General features: G+C 36.8%; 1 protein-coding gene across 3 annotated transcripts in view; it reads right to left on the bottom strand.

The window, feature by feature from the left end:
* CLEC16A (C-type lectin domain containing 16A) overlaps positions 1-26,259 on the bottom strand; it is a 216,451-nt gene that overhangs the window by 13,044 nt on the left and 177,148 nt on the right. For all 3 annotated transcript variants that reach the window (XM_027839220.1, XM_027839219.1, XM_027839217.1), the window contains exon 22: positions 1,838-1,999. In XM_027839220.1, coding sequence (XP_027695021.1) covers positions 1,838-1,999 — 162 coding nt within the window. The remainder of the gene's footprint in view (positions 1-1,837; positions 2,000-26,259) is intronic.

The following is a 26,259-nucleotide window of genomic DNA, read 5'->3' on the forward strand; positions in this document are numbered from 1 at the left end:
ATCAGCTAGCTTAATAGTTCCTCATTTTCTAACATGAGAAAACATGCCATTGGCATGATACGGAGACTGAAGAGGAGATAAGTGTCATGGGGATGGGAAAGACTGAGAAAAAATAATGCTGGGCATCTAGGGGAAGATGTGAAACATATACATGCTATGGTTAAGATGAACATTTTAGGCATTCTGAATCATGATAAAATATCACATATTTTAATAGGTTTGGCAGCTTAGTAGCAAAGTACTATTCATTCATTCACTGAGTGTTAAGGCTCTTAACCTTTTTTTATGTCACAGACCCCCTCAGCAGTTTGGTGAAACCTGTGGACCTCTTCTCAGAATGAGGTTTTAAATGTATAAACTAAATGTATAGGATTACAAAGGAAATCAATTATACTGAAATAAGTTATCAAAATAATAAAAATTTAAAAAGAAACGGGTTCATGGACTCCAGGTTAAGAACCCTAACAGTTCATACTTCTTTGATAAAATATTATATATCTATTAGGACGAGTTTTATATTTGAAATGTAATTATACTTATATATTTGTGACTATATTAAAATGCATAGACTGCAGTATAAGTGCATGAAAATAAAATACTGTTCTTCTAATACAAAATATAAGCATTACTACAAAACTTAACAAAGCCTAAGATCTGTCTTTGGCTTCCTGATAAAACCAGCAAATTTCTAAGAAAACCCGGCAATAACTTATAAATCTTGAATCAGGGTTTCAGACTCCATGGCTGTTCTCAAAAGATGGTCAGTCACCTCAATTTTCAAGACCAAACTGGGTCAGGAGGGATCAGGTGCTGAATGGAAGAGCATCTCAGTGAAGTGGCTTCAGGATGACCTTCCTGCTTGGCCCCTCACTTCAATTCCCAGCAGCTCTCTCAGGCTCATGAATGTCAATAGAAGATCAAGGTAATGGATGCTCGGTAAATGCTGTGTGGGGGGACTCTTGACAGGATAGAGATACACTGAGCCAAACAAATGGTTGAATGAAAATCATGGCACATTAACCCTTCACTGAGGATCAGAAAACCTTAAAACAACGTTAGAGAGATAAATCTGGAAACATTAGTATATCATTTTCCTGAAGATGAAGAGGTGGCAGTACTGAGCCACAAACTCGTGTGGCTTGACGTGAAAATACTAGACAGAGACCACATCGTTACTGTCCTGACAGCAAAACACAGCTTAGAATCTTGTCAAATTTATTTTATTAGGAGAAGTAAACTCATAACTTAATAAGAGTCTAAACATGCTGCATGGTTTCTGGGCCATAATTCCTTGGTGATGACAGTACAGATTCTCAACTGTAATATGAATTTAAAATTTAAGCACAGTATTTTTAAAAAGAAAAACATTTATGATGACAAAATTCATCAAAGTTCCAAATAAGTGAACTCGGTGTTTGGTAATAATTGGGACTAATCGAGGAAGAACACGCCTGACAAGCTTCATTTCCCTGTAGCTCCCCAGTCAGTGAAGAGCTGAATATGGTCCAATAACAAGTGGGAGAAGTGATTTAATCAAACTAGGTCAATCTGGAAGCAGGAGCAGGCAAGTCAGCGAGTACCATTCAAATTACCACGAGCAGAAAACAGATCAATGGAAAAAGCAATCCAGAAAGCTAAAACTATATCCTCTAGTGTCTGTGATGATGGATACCTCATGACACCATGTGATCTGGGGGTGGGGAGGTTCAGGGTAGAAGGGCACACTGTGTATGAACTGGCCAATTTCCCAAACAAGATTGAAAATCACCGCTTTACAGTTTTTTTTTTTCCTGGCCATTACACATTCCCCATCTTGCCCATAAAAAGTATTCAATACCTGATGGGCTTTGTGCTGCAGAAGGAGTGGAAGTGGAGCTGGGTGCAACTGAGTCACAGCGCCCCGTACTCCCACTACCGCTGGAACTGCCACTAGAAGGAGGAGATGATGATGACAGGGGTGACGAACCATGCTGATTTACACACTGGGCCACAGCAAAACCTGCAAGACAAGACCCTGAAATTCACAAACAGGGAAAAAAAAAATCATCCAATCTTAACAGGCAAAGATGGCCTTAAGATGGACTGGAAAGGCCAAAGGATGAGTGTTCATTTCAGTACTAACAATTCTACAGGTCAAATAAACAACAAAAACCATTACTTGTATCAATGAACAATTTCTAAGCTCAAGCCAGCGGTTCACTTGATTCAAAGAATATTTGAACCAACAAAACTGAAGTGCAATTAAAGAATCTGGATAGCTTTTTAGAGTTTGTTGTAATGGTTTTAACCTGTTATTTAAAAAAAAATTAAAATGGAAATTTCATAAAGCAAACATGATGGCCGCAAGCAAGAGAACAAAGATGGTTGAACACAGGAATGAGAATCACAAATCTAAGCTCCTGATGTTGGCTCCGTAATGAATTTAGTAAGCAGGTCACTCAAAGCTCTGTGTTTCAGAATACTCTTAGTATACTGTGCCTTCTTAACTATAAAGTAACGACATTGCTGGCAACCCTTTAAAGAGGAAAATTCTAACTCTAGAGTACTTTACAAACATGAACCAAAATATGGAAGCTTAAGGACATTTACAGGACACACACAAACTATAGGAAGGAACACAAGGATTGATGACTTGATCTGCTGATGAGTTCTCAGAGGATCACCAACCTGGTCAATTCTCAACCCAAATGCGGGCTTCTGGTACAAAGAAAGCTTTCTATCAAAAACCATGAAAAGAACAGCTGTAGAATACTCTTCACAACAACTACAAAATTTGGAATTGTAGCAATTTAACATTTTCTCTGGCATACAACTTTCATACAATCTAAAACCAAAAGTTTGCTCTTTCCTCTTTTAGTAGGGATATACTTTTATGCATGAATTAAGTGCTAACTCTCTAAAAAAGAACAGCTTTCAGTTAAGTGAACGTAGTAAATATAAAATAGCAAATCTCACATGTGAAGAAGTCATTTGTAAAGAAGCAGAACATGAGTGATCATCCGTGGGTAACACAATTTTGTTTAAATTCCCAATAATTTCATAGTTCACTCTAATGAGTATCAAACAGCTCAACTCTTAAATTTGGTGCATGACACTTAAACAAGAACAAATGAGTGATCACAAGATCTTCTTATCTGATTACTGTTCCAGAAACATACTGTGCTCATGCTGGACATGAAGTCTTTGTTCATGTTTTCCTTTCTGCCTGCCATACCATTATCCTTGCTATCTGCCTATTTCAATCCTATCCATTTTCCACAGTTTGCTTCCTCCATAAAACCAGGCTTTTCTAACTATTCCATTCCACAGTGACCTCTTCTTTCTCTGGACTTATGGCACTTACTATCTGCACCATTCAATTGTGCTTAACTAATTTGCTCATGTGTATGTGTCCTGATTCCACAACTGGAATGTAAACTCTCAGAGGGCAGGGATCATGGCCTACCTTTCCTTTACATCCTCCTCAGGACGTGGCAAGGTGCTATAATTGACTGTATTGAGTACAAAGTGATTGACTGTATTGAGTACAAAGTAAGTTCTTAATATGGTTGAATATATTAATAATAAAAAATGCAGGAAAAAATTAACTATACCTTCATAGACAGCGAAAGTTGTAAAAAAAAATTTTTGTCAACAGTCAACAAAAGCTACGAGGCAGCTAGGTCATGAAGTGGATAGAGTACCAGTCCTGGAAACAGGAAGACCTGAGTTCAAAGCCAGCCTCAGACATTTACTACCTGTGTGATCCTAAGCAAGTCTGTTTGTCTCAGTTTCCTCATCTGTAAAATGAGCTGGAGAAGGAAATGGCAAACCACTCCAGCATCTTTGCCAAGAAAATTCCAAATGGAGTCATGGAGAGTTGGACATGACTGAAATGACTGAACAACAACAAAAGTTATATTTAATCCTAGAAAGTGTTTCAAGAAAGTTTTTAGAACTTAATATAAGCATTTATGAAATGTCTACCAATAGCTCCTCCTAATTGTTTATGTGAGGCTAAAGAAGTTTATTATGGTTAATAAATTACATGTGTAAAGGAAGAAGTTGTTAAATTGAATAGTACAGAGAGTATTTGATAGCAATGACTGAGTGCAATAAATATTTAGCCCAACATTATCTGATAAAGGCATTGTACCTACTGTAACTGATGAGGTTGGGGTGTGCCAGAGGATCAACAACAATAATAATAGCTAACATTTATATGGCATTTTAAGATTCACAAAGCTCTTTAAATGTATTATCTCACTTGATCCTCACAATAACCCAGTGAAGTAGGTGCTATAATTGTCCCTATTTTACAGATAAAGAAAATGAGGCTAAGAAAATTTAAGTGACTTGCCTAAGGTAACACTGCTATTATATGCCTGAGGCAGGATTCAAACTCAGGTGTTCCTGATGTCCAATCCAGCACTTTATCCATTACACCGTCTAGCTACTATGGTCCCATTTGAGGTCTTTTCCTTTTTTTAGGACCAAAAGCAGAGGAGGACTCTGGGAAGATGGTGAAGTAGGTCAGAAAATTCCAAGCTCTCAAGATTTTTCCCCAGAAAAGAGATGCAATAGCACCTCAAGGCAAACATAGAGTGGTAAAAATAAATAAGAGTAGGGGCAGAACAGGGGTCTTCTTGGGGCAATCGGAGAAAATCTGAAGAAAAGTCCCAGGACCAGGTTTCTTCCCTGTAAAGAATAAACCCCTCCAGGCTAGGTCCTAGGTCCACTTAAACAACAAGCAGCAAGCCCTGGGATTAGCTGGGTTGGGAAGCTGCCTCTGCCCCAGCCGCAGGCACTTTTACCCCTGAAACAGTGAGGGGTGTTAGGTGTTTGTGCCAGTGAAGATCAAAGGAACTTCTGCTGACAAGGAATGCCAGACTGTGCTGTGGAGAAGCTGACAGGAGAGAAGGAACCAGCACACACCTGGTGAGTGCAGAAGCAGTGGGGCAGGGCTCCACCAGCTGTGGGCACTTACAGGAGGCTGGAAGTCAAGGTTCCAGTTTCAGGCTAGAGGAGAGAACTGAAGGAGGATCTGAGAACAGAGGTACTATCCCCACGCCCCAGGATTAGGGGTGATTATAAAAATTAAGCCACTACAAATTAAAAAAAAAATGCACAGGCAAAAGAGAAAGAATCCAACCATAGAGAATTACTATGGGAATCGAGAAGACTGGGGTTTGTCTTCAGAGGAAGATACTGAAGCAAAGAAACCCTCTTCTACTCCAAGGAGTAACGTCAAATGGTCACCCGCTTAAAAAGAATTCACAGAACTTAAAAAAGACTCTAAAAATCAAATGAAAGAGATTAAGGAAAAACTTAAAAAAAAAACAACCCAAGAAAAATAAGAAGATTATGAAAAGAAAGTCAACCAATTGGAAGAGGAGATCCAGAATCTTAAGGAAGAAAATGACTCCTTGAAAATCAGAATTGGGTAAGGGGAAGCCAGCAAAGTTATAAAAGATCGAGAAATAATAAAACAAAATATAAAGAATGAAAAAATAGAAGAGAATGTGAAACATCTCATAAGGAAAACAACTGATCTGGAGAACAGATCAAGAAGAAAAAACATAAGAATAATCAGACTACTTGAAAACTATGATCAAAAAAAGAATCTTGATACAATAATACAAGAAATAATCAAAGAATTGCCCTGAAGCATTAGAACAAGAGGGGAAAGTAGAAACAGAAAAAAATCCACCTATCGCCACCTGAAAGATATCCTATGAGGAAAACCTATAGGAATATTATAGCAAATTCTGAAACCCCCAGCTCAAGGATAAAATATTATGATCAACAAGAAAAAAAATTAAATATAGTAGTGACACAATTAGAATCACATAGGATCTAGCAATTTTGACACTGAAAGACTGCAGGTCCTGGAACACTATATATTGAAGAACAAAAGAACTGGAGTTCAGGATGAAAATATCATACCCAGCAAAGCTAAGCATAATCCTGAATGAAAAAAATGGACATTTAATGAACTGTCACACTTTCAGGACTTTTGTTTCAAAAAAAAAAACAAACAAACCTGAACTTAATAAAAGATTTGACATATAAGAGCCAAGATAAATATAAGGTATATACCAAAGACTGACTACAAGGGACTCAATAAGGACAGACCGATGTCTAAGATTGTTATTAGTAATTGGGTAATTGGTAAGAAAGATTGGGATAGAGCTGAGTATGATATGCCTTTAAAAAGTAAAACCATTTAGGAACAGTTAAAAAGAGTAATTATCTTACACAAATGAGGTGTGAGAGGAAGAACCAACACAGAGGAATTAGGGGAGGAGGGCTATTAGTTCTGGAACCCTGCTTTCATTGGGAATGGGTTTAAGAGGGAACTATTCACACAGACACACACAGACACACACACACACACATATATACACACAAACACACACACATATATATGTATATATATGTATATTTAGAAGAGTAAGTCTTCTAAATTAAAAAAAAATAAAATGCCAAGGTGGTAGGGAGGGGGGAGAGGATAAGGGAGGGATGTCTAGAGGGGAGGATGTGGGAATAGGTATAGAAAGGTGTTCAGATTAATAGGAATGGGAGGACAAGGGAGGGATCCTTGGGAAGATAAGGGAGGTATCTTTGGAGGCAACAGTGAGAGAACAGGTCAAAGAGGGGTATAGAAGGGTGCTAGATTTATGGGAACAGTAGGATAAGGGAGGGATCTTTGGGGGGGTAGGTTAAGTAATAGGTGAGCAAGATAGTGGGTAGAAGTAAGGTAGAAGGAAATAAGAGATATGCACAAACATAAAAACAAAGATCGGAGTAAGATTTGTTAGGGAAAGTATATGTTTCTATATATGTATGTACGTAGGTAAAAATATGTATGTATGTGTATATATGCATATGTGTATCTATATATATCTATACATAAATATATCCGAGCTTAATGGCAGCCTTGGGGGGGAGTGGGGAAGGGGGAAAAAAAGAACAAAGTAAAAAGTGCACAGCAGAGACCAAAAGAAAACTAACAAGGAAGCAAAGAAAAGATGGACAGCTCTCAACACAACGTGTAGTATTTATTACATAGGTGTTCTCGAAATGAAAATATATTGCTTTATATTTTGAACCCTTTCTTACATTCTGCTGTGCACGTGACAAGCTTTTTTTTCTTATCTTATTGTGTATTTAAGTTTCAGTAATAAAAAAAAAACAAAAAACCAAAAGCAATTTATCTGGTGAGATTAGCTCAAAAACCAAATGGAAATGAAAATCATATTAAACTGGTATAAATCAGTTGTGTCAAACTCAAATAGAAAGGATCCCTGCTGGAAGCATATTGACCTAGAAAATTAACATTATGGTGTATTGTTTATTTTTATTATTTATTATTTTTGTTTTGTTAAATATTTTCCAATTTCATTTTAATGTAGCTCAGGCTAGTTGTTTCCCTTCAACCCTTCTCAAGTTTGACAGCGATGGTATAAATCAACAAACTCAAAGGATAATCTAGGAAATTCAGCATAAAAATGGGTTCCACTATTTCAATAACTGGTAAAAAGTATTTTCCTAAGATTTGGCTAAACTCTTTCTGGTAAAGCCAAGAAACTGAAGTAACTAAAATGTTCTAAACTAGTTATTCAAATTTCAAGTAAAAGAGAAAAAGTGAAAATCTCTGTGAAATCAAAGAATTGGGCTCAAAGCACTCCTCTGACAACCGTGAGATCCTAATTTTTGAAGATTGTGTCTCTGGCCTCCAAAAATGGCCTGCCAAGGACAAAAGTGGGAAAGTCTTTCTTTTGGGATAGTCTCCAGAACCTGCCACACAGCAATATGATCAAAAGCTCCCTTCCTTCAAGTTCTCTTCCCTTGAGTTATCAGATATAAACAGAAGCAGCTCCTGCTACACTTCTAGTTGGATGATACTTCAGTTACAAAGCTCTTTCACATATTTTGATTTGATTTCATTTGATCCTTACAACCACTCTGTGAGCAAGAACACTATTATCAAGTCCATTTTATAAATGAGGAAACTGAGATTTGGAGACGAGAGAAGGAAATAAGCACTTGTGTGCAAGACACTGTGCTAAGCACTTTACAAACATTACCAGAATTAAGTTCAGCCCTTCCTCACTACTTAGGCCCAGCACTGAACCACCGACCTGCCTATTAAGAATGACTGCCCATTGTCACTAGATATTGGTAGTAGAGATGGAATTTGAAACTGGGTTTTCTGATTTCCCATCTAATATTCTTTCCAATACCACAGTGCTTCTAAAAATGCCCCCAATTAGGCTGTATCTTGGGGCTCAACAAAACGTCAAACGAGTACAAGTAGAATAGTTCTAAGAATCTATCTAGAGGATGTCCAAGGATGTTTCATATATTGCCACAGACACCCACTAAACAGTACAAGCTTGTCTAGTTAAGTGTCCTACTGGAGCCATATAGTGATGAATGAGACTATGGGATAATCTGAAATACTCAAGCTTTAGTCAAACCTGATCAGTTAAATTCAAAAGAGTAAATATTGTCCATAACAACAATGTTGCCTAATCTTTGGGACCAACTCATGTCCTACTTCCTCCAGGAAGCTCTCTTTAACTACTAACATTGACTTCGATTTCTCCCTGTGTTTTGAAACAGTTACTCATTCCACACAGAGTTTAGCATTTGTTAATATTTCTATTGTGTAATGTTCTCCAGCTGTTTCTTGTGTCTAAGTCTCATCTTCTCAATCAGACTGCAGGCTCTTCAAGAGCAGGAGCCATGTTTTACAACCCTCACAATACCCAAAGCTCTAGGGACACAGTGGACACTACACAAATATTTACAGATTCATTCAAACATTTATTAAGTATAAAGTATCTATGTGCTAAGCACCAGCTCTACAAAGCAAAAAACAAAATCCCTTTCCTCAAGAAACTTACAATCTAATGGGGGGAGGGGGGAAGGCAGAGAACAATACATATACACAAATAAATAGAATACAAGGTAGAATGTGGCTAAAAAAAAGAAGTACAAAGTACTTTTAAGAAAATCTGAGGAGAGCATCATCACTTTCATCTGGCAGCAGAAATTAGTAAAAACTTCTCAGAGGAGGTAGCCAGAACTTGAACTGGGTATTAAAGCAAAAGAATTTCAGTAAGCAGAGATGGGAAAGAGGGCATAGCCAAACGGAGGCAATAGGCTGGTCCCAATACACGGAGGCAGGGGAAGCCAGGACAAAAATCAGGGACTAGTCCAGCTTGATTAGAATACAGAGTGAATGAAAGGATATTATTGTGTGTGGATGAACAGATTTCTAAGTGTTGTGTGTAACTGAATATTGTTAAATAAGTCTGGAAAGGTAGGTTGCAACCAGACCGGATGTCTTAAATACCAGGTTTAGCAGTTTGTTATCTCCTATTCTACAGGCAAAAGGGGTACATTGAAGGCTTTGGAGCTGGGAAGTAACAGTGAGATCTGAGCACTAGAAGAATAATTTGGCAGCTATGTGAAGAATGGATTGGAAAGGAAAGACACTGAAATCAGTGAGAACAGTTAGGAGGCTGTTAAAAAACTACTATTGATAGAAGCATGCAGTGTGCCCTAGTACTAGGTAAAAGAGGTCAGAGATTCTGCCACTATCTGTTAAAAGTGTGTGCAAAACACACTTGAGTGTTTGAGTTATCTTTAAGATGGGAATAATGATTCCTGCCCATATTTACCACACGAGATTCCTGCTAGGAGTACTTTGAGTCCTTGGTGGAAAGTTATAGTATGTGTTTGTGTGAAGATCCATATATACATATAGATATATAGAAAAGGTCTTTCCTCTCTAGAATAATGGCATATATATGCATACTTATGAATATATACATGTGTATGTGTCAACTTTTTTGGGACAATTTCAGATTTAATGTTCCAAACACCTCAGGCAAAACCAAAAAGTCAGGAAAATCCCCAGAAAGCAGTTTAATCACAATTACATATAGCCAGTTTTACAGTTGTTTACTTCTTAATCATTTGAAGTGGTAAACCCCTAAGTTTACAAGCTTGTTTTCTTGTCTCAAAAATGAATTACCTCTTAACAAATCAAAATGTCAAGATGGCTTTTGCAGAGAAGCTTATTTACCAAAGATTTAAAATGAAGTACCATTTGTGTCATAAAGTCTGAGTTAAGTCTTTCATACACCAGATGATGATACCAGACCAAGTACATAATGTAGCTGTCACCACAGATGGTCTCAGGTGCTATTTCTCAGGGACGTTTACCCTCTCCTTCTTACTTCACATTCTCTTACTGCACTGTAAAATTTCTGGGTCTGAGTTGAACATCAGCATCTGAGATGTGGAAACTACAATCTAAAAGAGGTTCAAGATGGTAATGTTCTTTAGTTTATGAACAGATTAAGAGTCTTGCTATATAGATCAGCTAATAAATATTGTACATCTTCACATGCTTTGAAAGTGGAGTGGAAAAATCATCAATCTCAGATACTATTTCTTGTTAGGCCCAAATGGGCAAAGTACTAGTGCGCACATACACACCCACACACCCACACAAACACCCACACACACACCCACACACACACACACACTTTCTCTCTCTCTCTCTCTCTCTCTCTCTAAAGCTCATGTGCTTTCCTGATGCTGTTCAATCCCACCTCACCTCCCAGCCCTCTCCTCTCTCTTAATAGCAGTATGCACTCAAGAGTGGGTTGGCTGGGCTACCTTCTACTGTATCTCAGACCACTCTACAACCTCAAGGAGCACTTTTATGTACCAAAAGGTTGCCACCTTTTCAAAATGCAGCCAGAGGGTCAGATTGGTGCTGAGCAGATCATCTGACAAATAACTTGCAGCTAGAGTATTTCCCTTTCTTATTTGCCTGTTGTGGAAGGCAGGATGAATTAACCTTGGCTGGAATACCAGAGTGTTTCTAGAAACTAGTCAAACATACACAGACTGCCAAGTATTTTCAAACACATACACTGGACATCATATATCACGGGGACACTAAGAACTGGGGCAAATGTAGAAAAGACTGAACTCTGAACAGATCTCAGTTCAATAACCAATGAAAATCTAAATCTTTTTTGGGAATACCTTTAGGAAATAATGTGAGATTCATTTGATTAAATGACAGAAGACCTAACATACCATTAGCATCTTCTTTGGGGCACAAATTGTTTCTTCAGATTCAACAATTGCCCTTCTGGATTTCCTCAATGTTGAGAGTGATCCATGGCATGGAAATTATACTCATATAAGATGAAATTTTATTATGAAATTACACAATTTTGGAAAGAGCTGAAAAGAGTTTTACTGATGAGCTTGTTTTTCACAAATGGCATTGTCTCCCAACCATATGGGCCTTTGCACTGCTGTTGCTCATGCTGGGAATGTTCTTCCTCTACTTTTTGGGATCCCTGATTTCCTTCAAGATGCCGATTAAGGACATCAGCAGGAGGCCTTTCCTTGTCCCCAGCTACCAGTGCCTACCCTGTGAGATTACTTCATATGTATCATGAATATATCTATATACATGCATGCTGTCTTGACAGTAGAGACTTAAAAACTGTGTGCTGACAGACTAATTTTCTTCATTTTGCAGATGAAGCAACTGAAGACGAATGGTAAAGTAACTTCTCTAACACATCATACAGATCGTGGCAGAGGTTGGATTAGATTCTGGTTTTCCTAATTCCTATTCTTATTCTTTCCCTATATTTAATCACCTTTACAACATAAAAGTAGGTTATATGTATTCTCACGTGTTTTTAGGTAGAACACAGATTAATAAATTCACGTTTAAAAACAAAACAAAAAAATATCCTCATGACCTGGAAGTCTAGGAACCTGGTTTAAGCCAGGCATACTTGGAGCGTTGTGTGAGCCTTTGACTCCTTCCCGCTGAGGATATCCAGAAAGAATAATTCATGAAAAATATTAGGAATTTGGCCAAAAACGTATAGTTAGATATGTTATTTCCAACCTGGGAGCTATGACTTGACCTCCAAGAAACACAAGATTAACCAAATGGAGAGTCAGAAGATGGATAACATCCCCACTTCCTTGCAAGAGCAAATTATGGGTTTGTTTCCATTATCCCCTTCACCTATTACAGCTCAATATTCTCCCACTCTGCCCTCCTTCCCCACTGATCTCCTGGGCACTGGATCCTCATGGAAATGATAACCTAAGCAGGACCCAGGCACTCCAAACAGCTGCACAAGCAACATATCCTGTTTCCCTCCTTCCCCTGAGCATGTTCATCTTGAGGTTTTTGCAGGTGCCTCTCAGCAGGTGTGCTCTGAGATGGGGGGGAGGTAGAGCAGTAACCAGTGAGTAAGCTCTGATCCACCTTCCCTTTCCCCAAAATCTCTTCTTTTTTGGGGGGGGTTTATAAAATGTCATTTTATGTTACTCTGCTGTTACATAGGGCATAACATTTTCACAAGGCTTTTCTGGGACTACAATCAATGATTAGCAACACACAATAGTGTTCCAAACTTTCTAAGTAACGATCACTGGACAAACATGACACCCTCTCACATGTGCACAAATCTGCATGGAAAAGTACTAAAAATGTTAGGTCTGGACCCATGTATTTCCAATGGTTTCCCCCATTCTAGTGTATTAAGAAACGACACACACCTTAATTTGCCAAAAAGCAGTATTTGTATTCTGGTAGTGACACACTACTTCTACGACTTTCCTGTTTCCGCCGAGGACACCACTACCCTGAGAGTATCCCAGGTTCTCAAACCCCTCATTGTTTCTGAGTCCTTACTCAACTGAAATTACGAGTCAAAGTTACCAATGATCTCTTTTAGTTGCCAAATCTGAAGAGCTTTTCTCAACTCTTCCTGACCCTTTGGAAAGTGCTGCCCATCCCCTTCTCCTGGGTACTTAACTCTCTCTCTTTCTGGATGGCTGAAAGTGCTTTACCCTATAAAAATTCTCATATTGGCACATTTAAAAAATTTGGAGATAAAATTTTCTAAACTGTTGTAAAATCTTCCAAATGAAGAATGGGTTCCAAATGAATGAAATAGGTTTTGAACCCATTTGTCAAAAAATACAGAAATGCAACACCTACTGCTTAATTTGCAAGAACAAATGGTCTGATAGATACCAGGAAAGACAGAAATTTATTTGGTGGATGGGTCTGAAAAGTGAGTATTGATGTAGTAAATGCAGATAACATCCTCTTCATTTGGATCTACTTATCTTTGTGAGGCATCTTTTTCAACCATGACAACTGTTAAAACTCAGTTTTGAAAAAAAAAAAAAGAACTTAGAACAAGACCTTTGAATTGATGTGTCACAAAGTGATAAACCAACATGTTCAAAATTAATGAAGAATATTCCACTACATTGCTCTCATTAAAATATCATTAATAATATTTTAGTGAGAGCAGAAAGGTTTTTGTATTATTCAGTAAAGGATCTATTTTTGATATGTTTTAAAATGTACATTGGTAGTATAGTAGTATACGTACATAACATAGGTAAGTAAATACACACATACTGGGCAGAGATGCTTGAAAATTTTTACTAATAGTGGAATGTAATCAAAAGAGTTTGGAGACCAATGATACTATTTTGATATATTGATTTTATGCCATTTGAAGCATGGCCTACTTGATAAAACTCTAAACTAGGAGTCAAAATTGGGGCTCAGACTCAGATCTCTACTTCCTGGCTTTTCTAGATTCCTTCAAGTCCCAGCTAAAAGCCCACATTCTATGAGAAACCTTTCTTGACCTTCCTTAATGCTTATGTCTTCCCTCTGTGATTATTTTTATTTATACCGATTATTCCTATTTAAACAAACTATATGTTTGTACACAGTTGTTTGAATGCTGCTCTCCCCATCACACTGGAAGCTCCTAGAGCATAGGGCCTATCTTTTATCTCTCTTAATGCTCAGCACAGTACCTGCCATATATTATGTAAGCACTAATAAATGTTTATTAAATGATTGACTGATTTTAATTCCATGTGTAGTCACTCTGGAAGAAGTTTGTTACAGTGGAAAAAGTAATGGATTTGGGAGTCTGAGGTCCTAGGTTGCAATCCTGCCTTTGCCATTTTAGTAGCTTTGTGGATTTGGGCCAATGAGTTAACTTTTGAGGCCCTAGTTACCTTATTTGTGAAATGAGGGACTTGAATTAGATGACCTCTAAATTTCCTTCAACATCCTAAGAACTTCACTAAATCTCAGTCAGGCTTTCATTTCTGGCTTTGCTACATGTCATTAAACTATGCTGGACTTCAGTTTTCCTCTGAGATATCTTCCAGACTTAATATTCTGTGATTTCAAAGCTTATCTGAAAACTTGAACCCTTAATGTCTATACCTTTTTTTTTTTTTTAAAGAAAGGTGAGGGAGGTAGGAAGTAGAGATAAAGCAGTAGAAATAGGAGAAAGGGCTGGAAAGTATATTTGAAAGTGCAGATTTAGTTTTTTTTTTTTTTTAAATAAGCTTATTAAAAAGCTTTAGTCATTTGGAGAACCAGAAACTTGTATATTTGTTTAGATTCTTGATAAGATCAACGAGGTTTATAGAACTAGAGTATCAGTACCTTTGATGTTACAAAAGAAAGCCTGAGCAACATTTAAAAGCACATACTGTGCAAGAATGTGTTTGAAGAGAACTTTGAATAGCACCCAACACTTACAGAGATCATTCACTGGATGGGCCATCTTGCATTAGAAGCTTCTAAATATACTGTACCCATAGCTTAGATCAGGCCATATATCCAACAAGAAGGGCATTTTCTTGGCTTTCCAAAATAGGTGACAAGTGACTATATAAATGCAGACACATATTAGTAAGTCAATCACAACACTACCCTCTGTGCTTACTGTATATATATATACTTCAATTGGGAGAACTTCAATCTAGTAAATAGGTAGCTCCTCTTTGAACTGGGGATCTATTGCTCAAGTCATTTGAATGTAAGCTACCTCAGAATGGAAGGCCAACTAGAACATGGAGGAAGATATAAGGAAATACTCCTTTTTAAGTATTTTAAAAATTCCATCTTTTTGATGTTTTAAAACAAGGTGAAAAGATTGCTTGAAAAAGATTTCAATGGATTTCTCGCCTTACTAAAGTTGGTTAAGATGTATATTTCAAAACCCCATCCAATTTGGGACTGAATCTCCTTTCATCATTTAAAAAAGGCTATGCTACACACTAAGGTGATACCTGGAAGACTCATATGAAAAAGGTATCTCCAACTCATAATTATAATCATTAAGTGCCATATAGAAATTCCATAGGTCTGTGACTCAGGAGGCTGTGGCAAAAACACTTTTCCAAAAAAAATGTGGTAAGGCCTATTGTGAGTCTAAGATAAATATACTGCAAAGTGTATGAGACCTATTTTGCCATGGACTTATTTTAGAAACCAACTCCAACAAGAAGGGTGCTTATCTCATAAAACCTAAGTATTTACTTATGCTTATACTAGAGACCAACTCCATTGATCTTCTGCAATCGTTAACCATGAAATAAAACTGAATCTGCATGAAGACACCCAGCTGGTTCAGGAGAAACAATTCACTGATTCCATAGTCTCCAACATGAATGACTTCCATAAAACTCACGATGGTTAAACTTTGCCTTTCACTAGCAAATTCATTCAGGCAGACTGAATATCAAGTTCCGGCTGCAGTATTCATATTTTAGCACAACCTCAGCTATGCTGGGAAACAGTGAATAATCAATTGGCCTTCTGACCTCACATACACAGCATTAGACATGGAGTGAGGCCATGACCTTTATTTTCTAACAAATGCTAGCTTCTTTTGCTCACATTTTCACCCCGAACAAAACTCACTAAATCACTCACAGGGAACCTGAATATGGGAAGAGCCCTGGATGAGATTAAGTTGAAATTTTATGTTGAAAACTTCTCCAAATTACTGTTCTACAGCATGGAGAGATGTAAAGAGGGAAAATAGGAAGGGAGGGCAAGGCTTGGAGCTCAGCTGATTCATCATCATACTAAACTGTGCCAAAGATTTACAATTCTATTTTTTTTCTCTCTGGGAGATATAAGAACACAGTCATGAATTTATTCAATGCACATTTGTTAAGAACCTTCAGTGAGCAGAGGACTGTCTTAGGCACTGAGAGACATAAAAAGCTCCGTACCTATTAGAGGATTAAGACATAAGTTCAGAAAAGTAATATATGACATTACTTAAGTATATGAGAGAGCTGTAAAACAAAGGACCAGTTTGAAGACTTTATGGAGGAGGGGCATTTGAACTAGTTTTAAGGATGGGCAGGAATTTATGAAAAGAGGGAGAAAAAGTACATCCCAGGCAGCAGGAACAGTGTGAGCAAAGGTTTGGAGACAGAAGAGCACAGGGCATGCTCAGTGGGCACAGTAAACCAGCGTGACTGTGGTGTAGTGTGTGAAGAGGGGAAATATGAAGGAAGGTTGGAAGGGCAGGCTGGCACGCCTCTGTGGGAGGACTTGAAGGCTGTGCAAAAGAAGTTGAACTGTGTTTTGGAGAAAATAGAAAGCCACTAAACATTTTTTTGGTAGAAGAATGGCATGACTAGATATACCTTTAACAATTTTTCTTCTAGAAGGGAAGACTGGAGGGAACAGAGGTAGACAGACTTTAAAAGGAGGTGGAATCTATAGAACTTGGTAAATGACTATGAGGAGAGTAGAAAATTTCAACAGTTTTGAACATAGGAGACAGAGTATGTGGGGGTGCCACAGACAGAAGTAGTGAAGTCAAAAGGAGTGACAGATTTTGAGGGAAAACTCGTTTTGGACATGTTGAGTTTGAGTTTCCATTGAGAGAAACAGTAGTACTACATTGTAGGCAACTGAAGGAGCTTACAACCACTCACCCTTCTCTGTCATCCCCCACCCCTCATCTTTCTCTCCATTTAAAGAACAGACCCTTGGGAAACATACCCACTGAGAGTTTGGGGAAAGGATGAGGAACCATAAAATGAGTGAGAACAGAAACAGAACTCAGAGAATATAATGGTGTAGGGCGAAATTAGGTGGAGCTATCAAGAACATCATGGGAATAAGACAGTGTACACAACATAAGTAAATCAATGACGATAAATTTCTTTTTTACTATTTGAGCAGGGTATTTAACCAAGAAGTAACTTCTTTTTGTAGAGATATTGTAAATATTGTTCTTACTGTTTTTAAATAACTGAGATGGATTCTGACTTTATATATGCATACAGATTCCAGGTCTGTTATTTACCTTGTATTATTATTATTGTTTCAGAAGGAAATTTCTGATTGGAGTGATTATAATGTGGTGACATTTGAATATTTACTTTTTCAAAAATTAACTGAATAAATTCAAAATATCTCTTAAGTCAGGAGAAGAGAAGAAAGGATACTGAGTAGGAAGGGGTGCTGAATAATATCAAAAGCTGCAGAATATTAAGATGAGGACAGAATTTGGCAATTAGTAGTCAACTGGTGATCTATGAGAGCAGTTTTACAGCAGAGTGGTGGGAAAGTCAGAACGCAAGAGGTTTTTGAAAGAGTGGGTAGGAAGGAAATATGCAGTACCAGGCAGACTTTTCTAATTAATTTAATAGTGAATGGGGGAGAGGGGAGAAGTGAGATGCTAACTGAATTCGACTGAAAGGTGAAAAGGAATTTTTTTTTTAACTACAGAGATATGAGCATATTTATTGGTAGCAGGGAATGAGAAACTGGATACACGGGAAGAGGGAATGACTACTGGAACAAGATCCTGAAGGAGTCAGTAGGATTGAGGTACAAGCAAAAGAACTAATCTTAGGAATAGAAGTTATGCCTTTTGTGACTTGAAGGAAGGAGAGATTAGGCAATGGTGCTCAGAAGTTTGGAACAATAGGAGAAGGTTGCTTGGAAAGCTCAAGCCAGATGGCTTCAGTCTTCTCAGTGAAATAGAATTCTGTCATCTACTCTAAGTATAGTGGGAGGGACTGTAGTAAGAATGAAATGAAAGGATTTGAAACAGTCATTGTGGGGGAAATGAGATGGGGAGTTGATAAAGGATAGGGTAGAAAGACTGTGGAGAAGCAGCAAGGGCCCAACTAAGGGGGCCATAAATGTACTGTGGTTGAAATCAGCTCTATACACCATGGCTACAGCTGCTGAACCTCAAAGTAAGATACCATACCAACTCCATTATTAAAGCCCTCACTCTTTTGAAGTATCCAGAGCACTTAAAGTACACGAGTGACATAACCATTAATGCTTTTATATACACAAACACATAGGTGTGTACATGCATGTATGTCTCTCTCTATATGTGCATATATACATATATAATGTGCACACTGTGTGTGTGTATACATATACACACATATTTGCATTCACATACACTTTTAAAACATTTTTGGGTGCTGTTAAAATAACAGTTTGTCCAAAATACTGCAAATTCACAAAATCTCTTAGCCTATAGATCTGCTTACCATGTTACCACCTCTTGGAATTTTATTTTTTAAGTTTGTCAACCTGGTGAAGATAAAAAATTGCTTTTCATTATCTTGCGTTTCCTTATGATATTACTCTCTCAATCATGCTCTTTTCTGGCTCCTCCTGTAACTGCCCTCCAAATAAAGGCTGCCATTCACAGACAAAATCCAATTCATTAGTGAGGTAACTAGTGTGGTAAGGTCTAAGAAATCAGTTTCATCTCAACTTGCACAAACATGCTAGTGTTCCATAATTTTACTTACTTTTGTCATCTCTATGAATATGTAACAATTTACCTACTGCCCAGAGATTCAGATGGCATTAGGATCATTATCACTGGAATAGATCTTTGAGTGTCTCAAAATCGCATGTCAGAGCAAACCCCTTTTTTTGGAATTTAAGGTCGACAAGAATTAGCTTATATTTAGGCATTTCTTATCTTTCCCACATTGATCCCTCTCTAGATCTTATTACTATCTGTAAATTAGAAATCACAGCTCAGTAACAGTCTCTCAGGAACGGATTTTTAGGACTTGTTCCTGAACCTGCTATTTGTATCCTCTCGATCTTTACTGAGGACAGAACAAGAGGAAATGGGCTTTCACTATGGAAATGGAGAGTGAGGGTAGCTGTCAGAGAGGACTTGCAGACAATAAGGGTCAAGAACCTTATGGATTAGGAATCTATTTCCTATGTTCTATTATAGGGGTTGGCAAACTACAGCCTGAGGTCCAAATAAAAATGTAAAAACAATTCTTACGGGTAGCTAGGTGGCACACTGGATAGAGCACCAGCCCTGAAGTCAGGAGGACCTGAGCTCAAATACGGTCTCAGACCTAACACTTGACACTTACTGGCTGTGTGACCCTGGGCAAGTCACTTAACCCCAATTACCTAAAAAACAAAAACAAAAACAAAAAACAATTCTTAGCTCATGGGCTGTACAAAAAAGGGTGATGAGCCTGTAGACGGCAGTTTGTTGACTCCTACTCAATGAGAATTAGATTGATATATCCATCTGGCTGGGATGTACTGTGTACTAGGTACAGCCCTATTTGAAGCAAAGTCCTAACCATCTCAATGATTTCTCATTTTTTCCTCTTGTACTTCTACTATTATCACTAGCCCTACTTTTTGCTTCACTAGTAGCATGTGAAGATTACATGGAGAGCATTCATAATGTATACACTATGTAAACAGATGATCATGTATAGCAAATATCATGTAAAGGATCCCAATTCTTGTCAAAGGCATTAAAAATTTCCATTAATACTTAAAATACTCCCCAATTAGAAGATTATTCACTGATACTATTTCACATTTGACTATAACATGAATATAGCTTAGGATCTTGATTTCATGTTGAGTGGGAAGCTATTATAGTCACAGATATGTTTATGGAATTCTTGTATACCATATCTATATTTGAAAGGTCATGTTTGGTCTGACACAGTGACATTCAATCATAAATGATATAATAAAACATGACATAATATGTAATAATAATTTCTCAAAATCTATACATGCCAGAGTGAGTTTAGGAATTTATACAATATTATACGAAAAATCTAGGTGTATAATCAGATCCAATCAAGTTTTGAAATCCTGTATGTGGGGTCCTTAAGTAGACTTATTATTTTGTAATTTAAGTCTTGACATACATTGTGAGAAAAAGCAAATCAGGTTTCCATTCCTTCTCATTTCTTTGAGGTGGGTGTTCCCCAAATTTCTGTCCACAGTTTTGTCTCTTTATTACCTTTGCACAGATGTCACAATAATTGATTTGATAAGTAGAAGGAAAAAGTTTTTGGAATGTTGTAAATGTGGAAACAAATATTATATTTTTTGTAAGTTTTTCTATTTGCCTCATCGATATTAACAAAATTACCAAAAAGATGTGGCAGATAACATCCAAAGTAACTGCTTAGAGTTCAGTTAATAAGTCTAGCATCTTAAATATAATGAAGCTTCTAAAGCACAAGTGGAGTTTTAGTTGAGCAAACCAAATACTCCATCAGATAGTGGTTTGGGACTATGGATGACTCAGTGCCTTAAAAAAAAAATACTCGTTCATACCTTTCTTAAAAACAGCAACTGAATATTTCAAGAGCAAAAAAGATGACAGATATAGTGCTGGATAGAGCTCTAAAACAACTCCTTCATTTTATAAATGGGGAAAGCGAGGGCTAAAGAAGTTGAGGGATTTACCCAAGGTAACAAAGCCACTAAGAATAGCAGAGACAGGATTCAAACTAGGATTTTTCGGCTCCAAATCCAATGCTTTTTCCACATCATAAGATGATAAATTTAAGAACTAAAGCTGCTTTTAGAAGTGACAAATCTGTATAAGTATATTTAGGAATAAGTTTATAAAATATGATTAATAAGAAAATACATGTCTCTTCTCCTGAAACTAGATCTCCTAAATCTTAATTATGATGGGTACAATGAACATATACTAATCACATGTACTCTTTCCTTTCATTTGGTATTTCTTTTTTAGACTCAGTATGTTATAGGTATCCCTTATTAAGAGTAATTCAACATATATAAACCTTGGTTATAGTAACTCACAAAGTAGAGAACAATTTTGGTATGTGTTACCTACATTTAAAAAATCTGAACATTTACAGATCCTCTTGGGCAGTGCGCTTCGCAAACGTGTTCCGCCATTAGTTAATTTCCTGCTGTATTTTGAATTGATGCCACTGCTCTGGTTTTGTCTTCTCTCTTTTTTCCAGCTAAGGTCAATCTCTTAACTTTAAAAAGGGAGCAACTTACATGGTTCTAAGAGAAAGGCTCAACAAATTAAGTAAGCTGTATGTTCTCTTGGAAGGATATGGAAATAGGAATTTGTAGAACCTAAGGGACATTTCAATCTAGAATGTTCTAGATTAACCTTTCCTTGTCTTTCCTTCCTTTCCATCACTGCAAAAAACATTAAAAAAACCCTAACTTCTTTACATTCACAGTTTGAGTTATTTTTAGTATTATTAATATTTAGAATAAAATTGACTTCCTCCTCTCAATATGAAATCTTAAACTTTGCCACTTTCTTAGGAGTAACTTATTTTCATGCATCTTTAATCTCTCTCCAAAGCTTTTTCTTAACTAACTGCAAACATGGGTAATCTTCCCAGTCTTAATACTATGATTCTACACCACGAAGTTTCTGTCCTATCTCTCTCTTCCCTTTCACATCCCAAACTTCTCAAAAAACCTCTCTCCAACTTATGCCTCTATTTCCTTACTCCCCTACCCCCTCATCACCCCCTCAGCAGTTGGGCCCACTATCCAATTGGAACTTCTCTCCAAAAGATTCAATTCAACAAATATTAATTAATTAATATTAATTAAATATTAATTAATTACATGTACAGCATTGTTCTTGGTGCTAGAGATAAAAAGACAAAAAAGGAAACAGTTCCTGTCTTCAAGGAGTTTACATTCTATTTAGGGGATACAAAGTAACAACCACCCACACTTACAGAGCATTTTAAGATTTGTAAAGTGAATTTTTCATACCAACCCTATGAGGTGGATAGTGAAACTATGATTATTCCCAATTTATAGATGAGAAAACCTCTGAAGAGATCAAGTAACTTGTCCATGATGAACAGCAAGATCTAAACCCAGGTCTCCTCACTCCATGGTCAGTCAACTATCCACTATTTCATTATACCCCACAGAGATACACAAATCTTTATTTTAATAAGTCAGCACAAACTCTTCAGTATGAATACTAGGCTAACCAAATTTTAAAAAAATTAAAGATTTATATAAAACATTTGAAAACAATTTTTAAAAAACATGATTTAAACAAAAGAGCCTCAGAGAAGAAAACCAGATACCTAGCATTTCTATAGCTCTTTAAAATCTATTTCATCATTCCATGGTTTACAAAAACTTGTTTCTTTAATATTTTCTCTCTTCCTCTGTTTAACAAAAAGGGAATATAAAGAGCACTGTAATTTAGTGTTGTGTGAAACAGAAGTTTCCTTTTCTGTTCATTCACTTCAAATACTTGGGGGAAAAAACACACATTTTACTGAAAAGCTCATCCAGGAACAGGCAGGAGTAGTAACCGGCAAAATGACCTAAGTGTCCTAAATTTGTCTCTTAAATATTTTGACATCCTTTCCACTTCTTCCACATCTATTATTAACAAATGTCCAAATAATTTTATGTATTAAGCATGTTTCCTCCAAAGAATCTAAGGTTCACTATTGGCTGCTCTGCAATCTAGGGATGAAGTAGGACAGGTGAGATTGTTACTTCCAAACCCTCTGTAGAAAATCTGTACATTCGGAATTCAAGTTTTAGAGGTATGAATTCTTGGGCATATCTTATCTTTATTTTAAATGAACTTTGATGCCTAAATTCAGGTGATTAGTTCCCCAAAATATTAAATTTCAAATTTCCCCAGGACCAAAACATATAGTATCAAAGTTCCATGCTTTGAGTGAAATCTAGTGAAGAACACTTGTGCCATTGGACAACTGTGCACATGGAGGTATTATTAAGAAAAAATTTATATTTTTTTCAGGGTGCAATTTACTTTTCCACCTGCAGTCAGTGATATTAATAATAGAATGTGCATCACCTACACACAGGTAAAATACACATCTAAAACTAGTAAACTCCATTTGCTATGTTTTAATACAAAATGGGGATTATTGCCAGAGGATTCTTATGTACATATGTAATACATTCAACCAAGTGCTGTCCAAAAATGTTGATCCAAGGCCAACTAAATGTTCAGGAAAAGGTTGTACTCCTCCTGCTCCTACCCACTACCCAAGAGAAAGAGTCAGGATTGAAAATAAAAATATAAAATCTTTCTTGGGAAAAAAGAACAGCAAGTACCTTGTTTTTGGGAGTGGGAAAATATCTATTATTATGCATAGAAACCTCCCCAAAGGAAGATTCTTACTAGACTTCCTAACAGAACAAGATGGTTGCAATCATTAATTTTTCCTAGGCTTTTATCCATTCAAGTAAAAACGTCCCAAATGACTGCCCTTGCTTCCAGATTCCTTTAAAAGGCAGCACCATATTTGAGATCGATGTTTTCCTTTGAAGTGAAGTCTAAATTTATCCTTCCCTTCACCCTGCTACTCTCTTTTACCACCAGACTGAACCCAGCAAGCTAATCTATCCTTTGCCTTGATGATTCCACTCTTTACATTCTGCCAGGATGTGCGTATATTTCTCCTTTAACTTTCTTTCAAAATCCTCAATTCCCTTAATGATTTTTCTGCTGCTGTTCTGCTGCAGTCCCCTTAAATAACAATACTCCATTTACAGTGTTTGTTCATTCACAGATCTGAAATTCTATCCATAAACGTAATCAGGTTTGCTTGCTATGATTTGCTTTTTATAAGTCTCCTACCCCCACCCAAAAGTGGCTGATTATTCATTATTTGATTGCCTTTCAGGAGCGGAATGATGTAGAATAGTGTGCTTTATTGACTGAACTAAATCACACAACTTACTTCTTTCTTGGTATAACTTGGCAAGTTGCCCTGTGAGTGAAATTTCAGTGATTGATTTAATGCCTGACATCCAAAAGCCAGCATTCCTAAAATCTTTACACTTGTATGCAGTTTCATAAAAACCATTCCTAATAGGAATTCAAGCTATGATATCTTTTTTTGTTGTGACCTTGTACCTTATCCACATTTAGCAAGAATAAATAAAAACACCAGTGCCTTTTAGAAAATTCACCTTTTAAAAATTGTAATCTGTATGGAAAAGCCAAGACAAATGCAACTCTGAAACACCCTGACTTAAATCAAAACAAAACAACACAAATCCTAAAACTGAAACTAAATCTTCACATTTGGTACTTTGCTATTGTAGTCAAAGAGCAACCCAAGACACTCAGAAACTCTAAAATGTGGTTCCAAGATATGTAGTCTAAGTAGATCAATTTTCTGGGAAGAACTGGTAATATATTAATAGACTGAGTCCTAAGCCTTTAAAAAAGATGTCAAACATGTTTGATATTCCTCAAGTACCCAGAATGACCTAACCATTAATAAACTGGCCTTCACAATTTACAATCCTTTGGTATCAGAGCTACCACCAAGTTTTAGTCACTAGGCTGCATTTTACTACCTTTCAGGAAACAGAGAATACAAGGGAGATGTTTTCCAGTTTTAGAGCTTTCCTTGGCTATGATGGTGCTCAGCCATTTGGTAGAGTGAAAATATTGGGGGCTTAAGCAAAAAGCCTATGGGTATTCCAGCTGCTTTTGTCATTGTCAGCTCATCCACAGCTTCTGGCCTTTAAAACCTCTCATGGTCCAATTACTTTTGGCTGCTTCTATACATAAAATGTGATCAAGTTAACTCATCTAAACAGAATCCCATCCTCCAGTACCTTAATCAGGATGAAATATAGCTGCTTACCTTGCCTCTGGTAATACACTTGCCACTTTGATAAATCATCTCTTTTACTCTCCCCTGTCCTTTATTTTTCTGAGCTCCTTGGCCCTTTATTGCTTTTCGGGAGTTTATCATATTGAACTTTTATCCTTTTCCAGGAAACCCTATTTTTTCTTTCCTTTTACAATTAATAAATAATAACGAGAGCTTTCTTTGACATAAATACATCCTGGGTCCCAAACAGAACTTGCTGCAGCTTCTTTTTGCAACAGTTGTTTGGCTTTTGCTAAAGGATGTACTACCTGGCCAAAAAAAGAAAAAAAAAAAAGAAAAGAAAGAAAATGAGATAGTTTTGGCATCATATTTGTCTTAAGGAAAAACAGCTGATCCACATCTTATAAAGCCCATTGAGGGCCCCTGGTCCTACAAAACTGCTCCAACAGAGCAACCTTAGGAGAGGTAATATGGAGTAAAGAACAATGGCCTAGGGACATCACAGGCTCTGAGAATTTGGTAATCCTTCTACACTAGCTTCCGCATTTACAAGATGTAGAAAACACAAACCTGTTTACCTATTAGAAGTGGGATGGTGCTAAGAAATCTGGATTATTCTTCTAAAAAATCTGCTAAAATTCTCAGAGAAAGTTACTATTGGAAATCAAGATATTTTCTTGTCTCTGATATATGGGAATCAAGTTCTAGACAAAGAGGTGCTTTTCATTTGTTTTTCTATCTTAATTTCACAACACAAAATGCAAACTACTTTAGAGGTTCTCAATAAATGCCCACAGAAGTAATTCTAATGACCGATTTTTCTTTTCATAAGTCATGATTCTGAGGTCAGACCACAATCAAAGCGGATTTCTGGAAAGGTATGAAATGAGAACTTATCTCATAATTTACAGGAAAGAAAAGGGAACAAATGTTATTTTACCAGTAATAAGAGTTTCTTCTTGAAAATAAAAAAAAAGGAATGGAAGAGTAATAGTTTTAGGAAAAAGAAAGGCTGCCAGGTGTTTCTGGAGCGCATCGAGATTTCCAAATTAATATGGAATGTATTAAATGTTTCCAATTTTTTTTTTAATATTTGGATCACTGTTAGGAAAATGCTACAAAGAAGTTGGCTTTGACTAATGTGGTCTTCAAATCAGATAATATGGTAACATAACTTCTGAAACAGACCAGGGTTTAAATGTGGCCCTGACAAGTTGGTAACTAGTTATGATTCGTAGGTAATAACACTGACTTGAAGAATTACTAAAGGATATGCTCAAACATAATTTAGCTTTATAAAGTACAAATTTCACATCATGCAGTTCTCCAACCACAGTATGTACTTCTTTCTCTCTCTCTCTCATACATAGGACAGGAAAAAAGGATGCTTTTTTCTCTCTCTAAAGAAGTACTAATGGAAACTGTTTTATGACACGTGTTTATTACAACCTTGGG

This window comes from Vombatus ursinus, unplaced genomic scaffold (genome assembly GCF_900497805.2).
Source record: "Vombatus ursinus unplaced genomic scaffold, bare-nosed wombat genome assembly UNPS02014832.1, whole genome shotgun sequence".
Lineage (NCBI taxonomy): Eukaryota > Metazoa > Chordata > Mammalia > Diprotodontia > Vombatidae > Vombatus > Vombatus ursinus.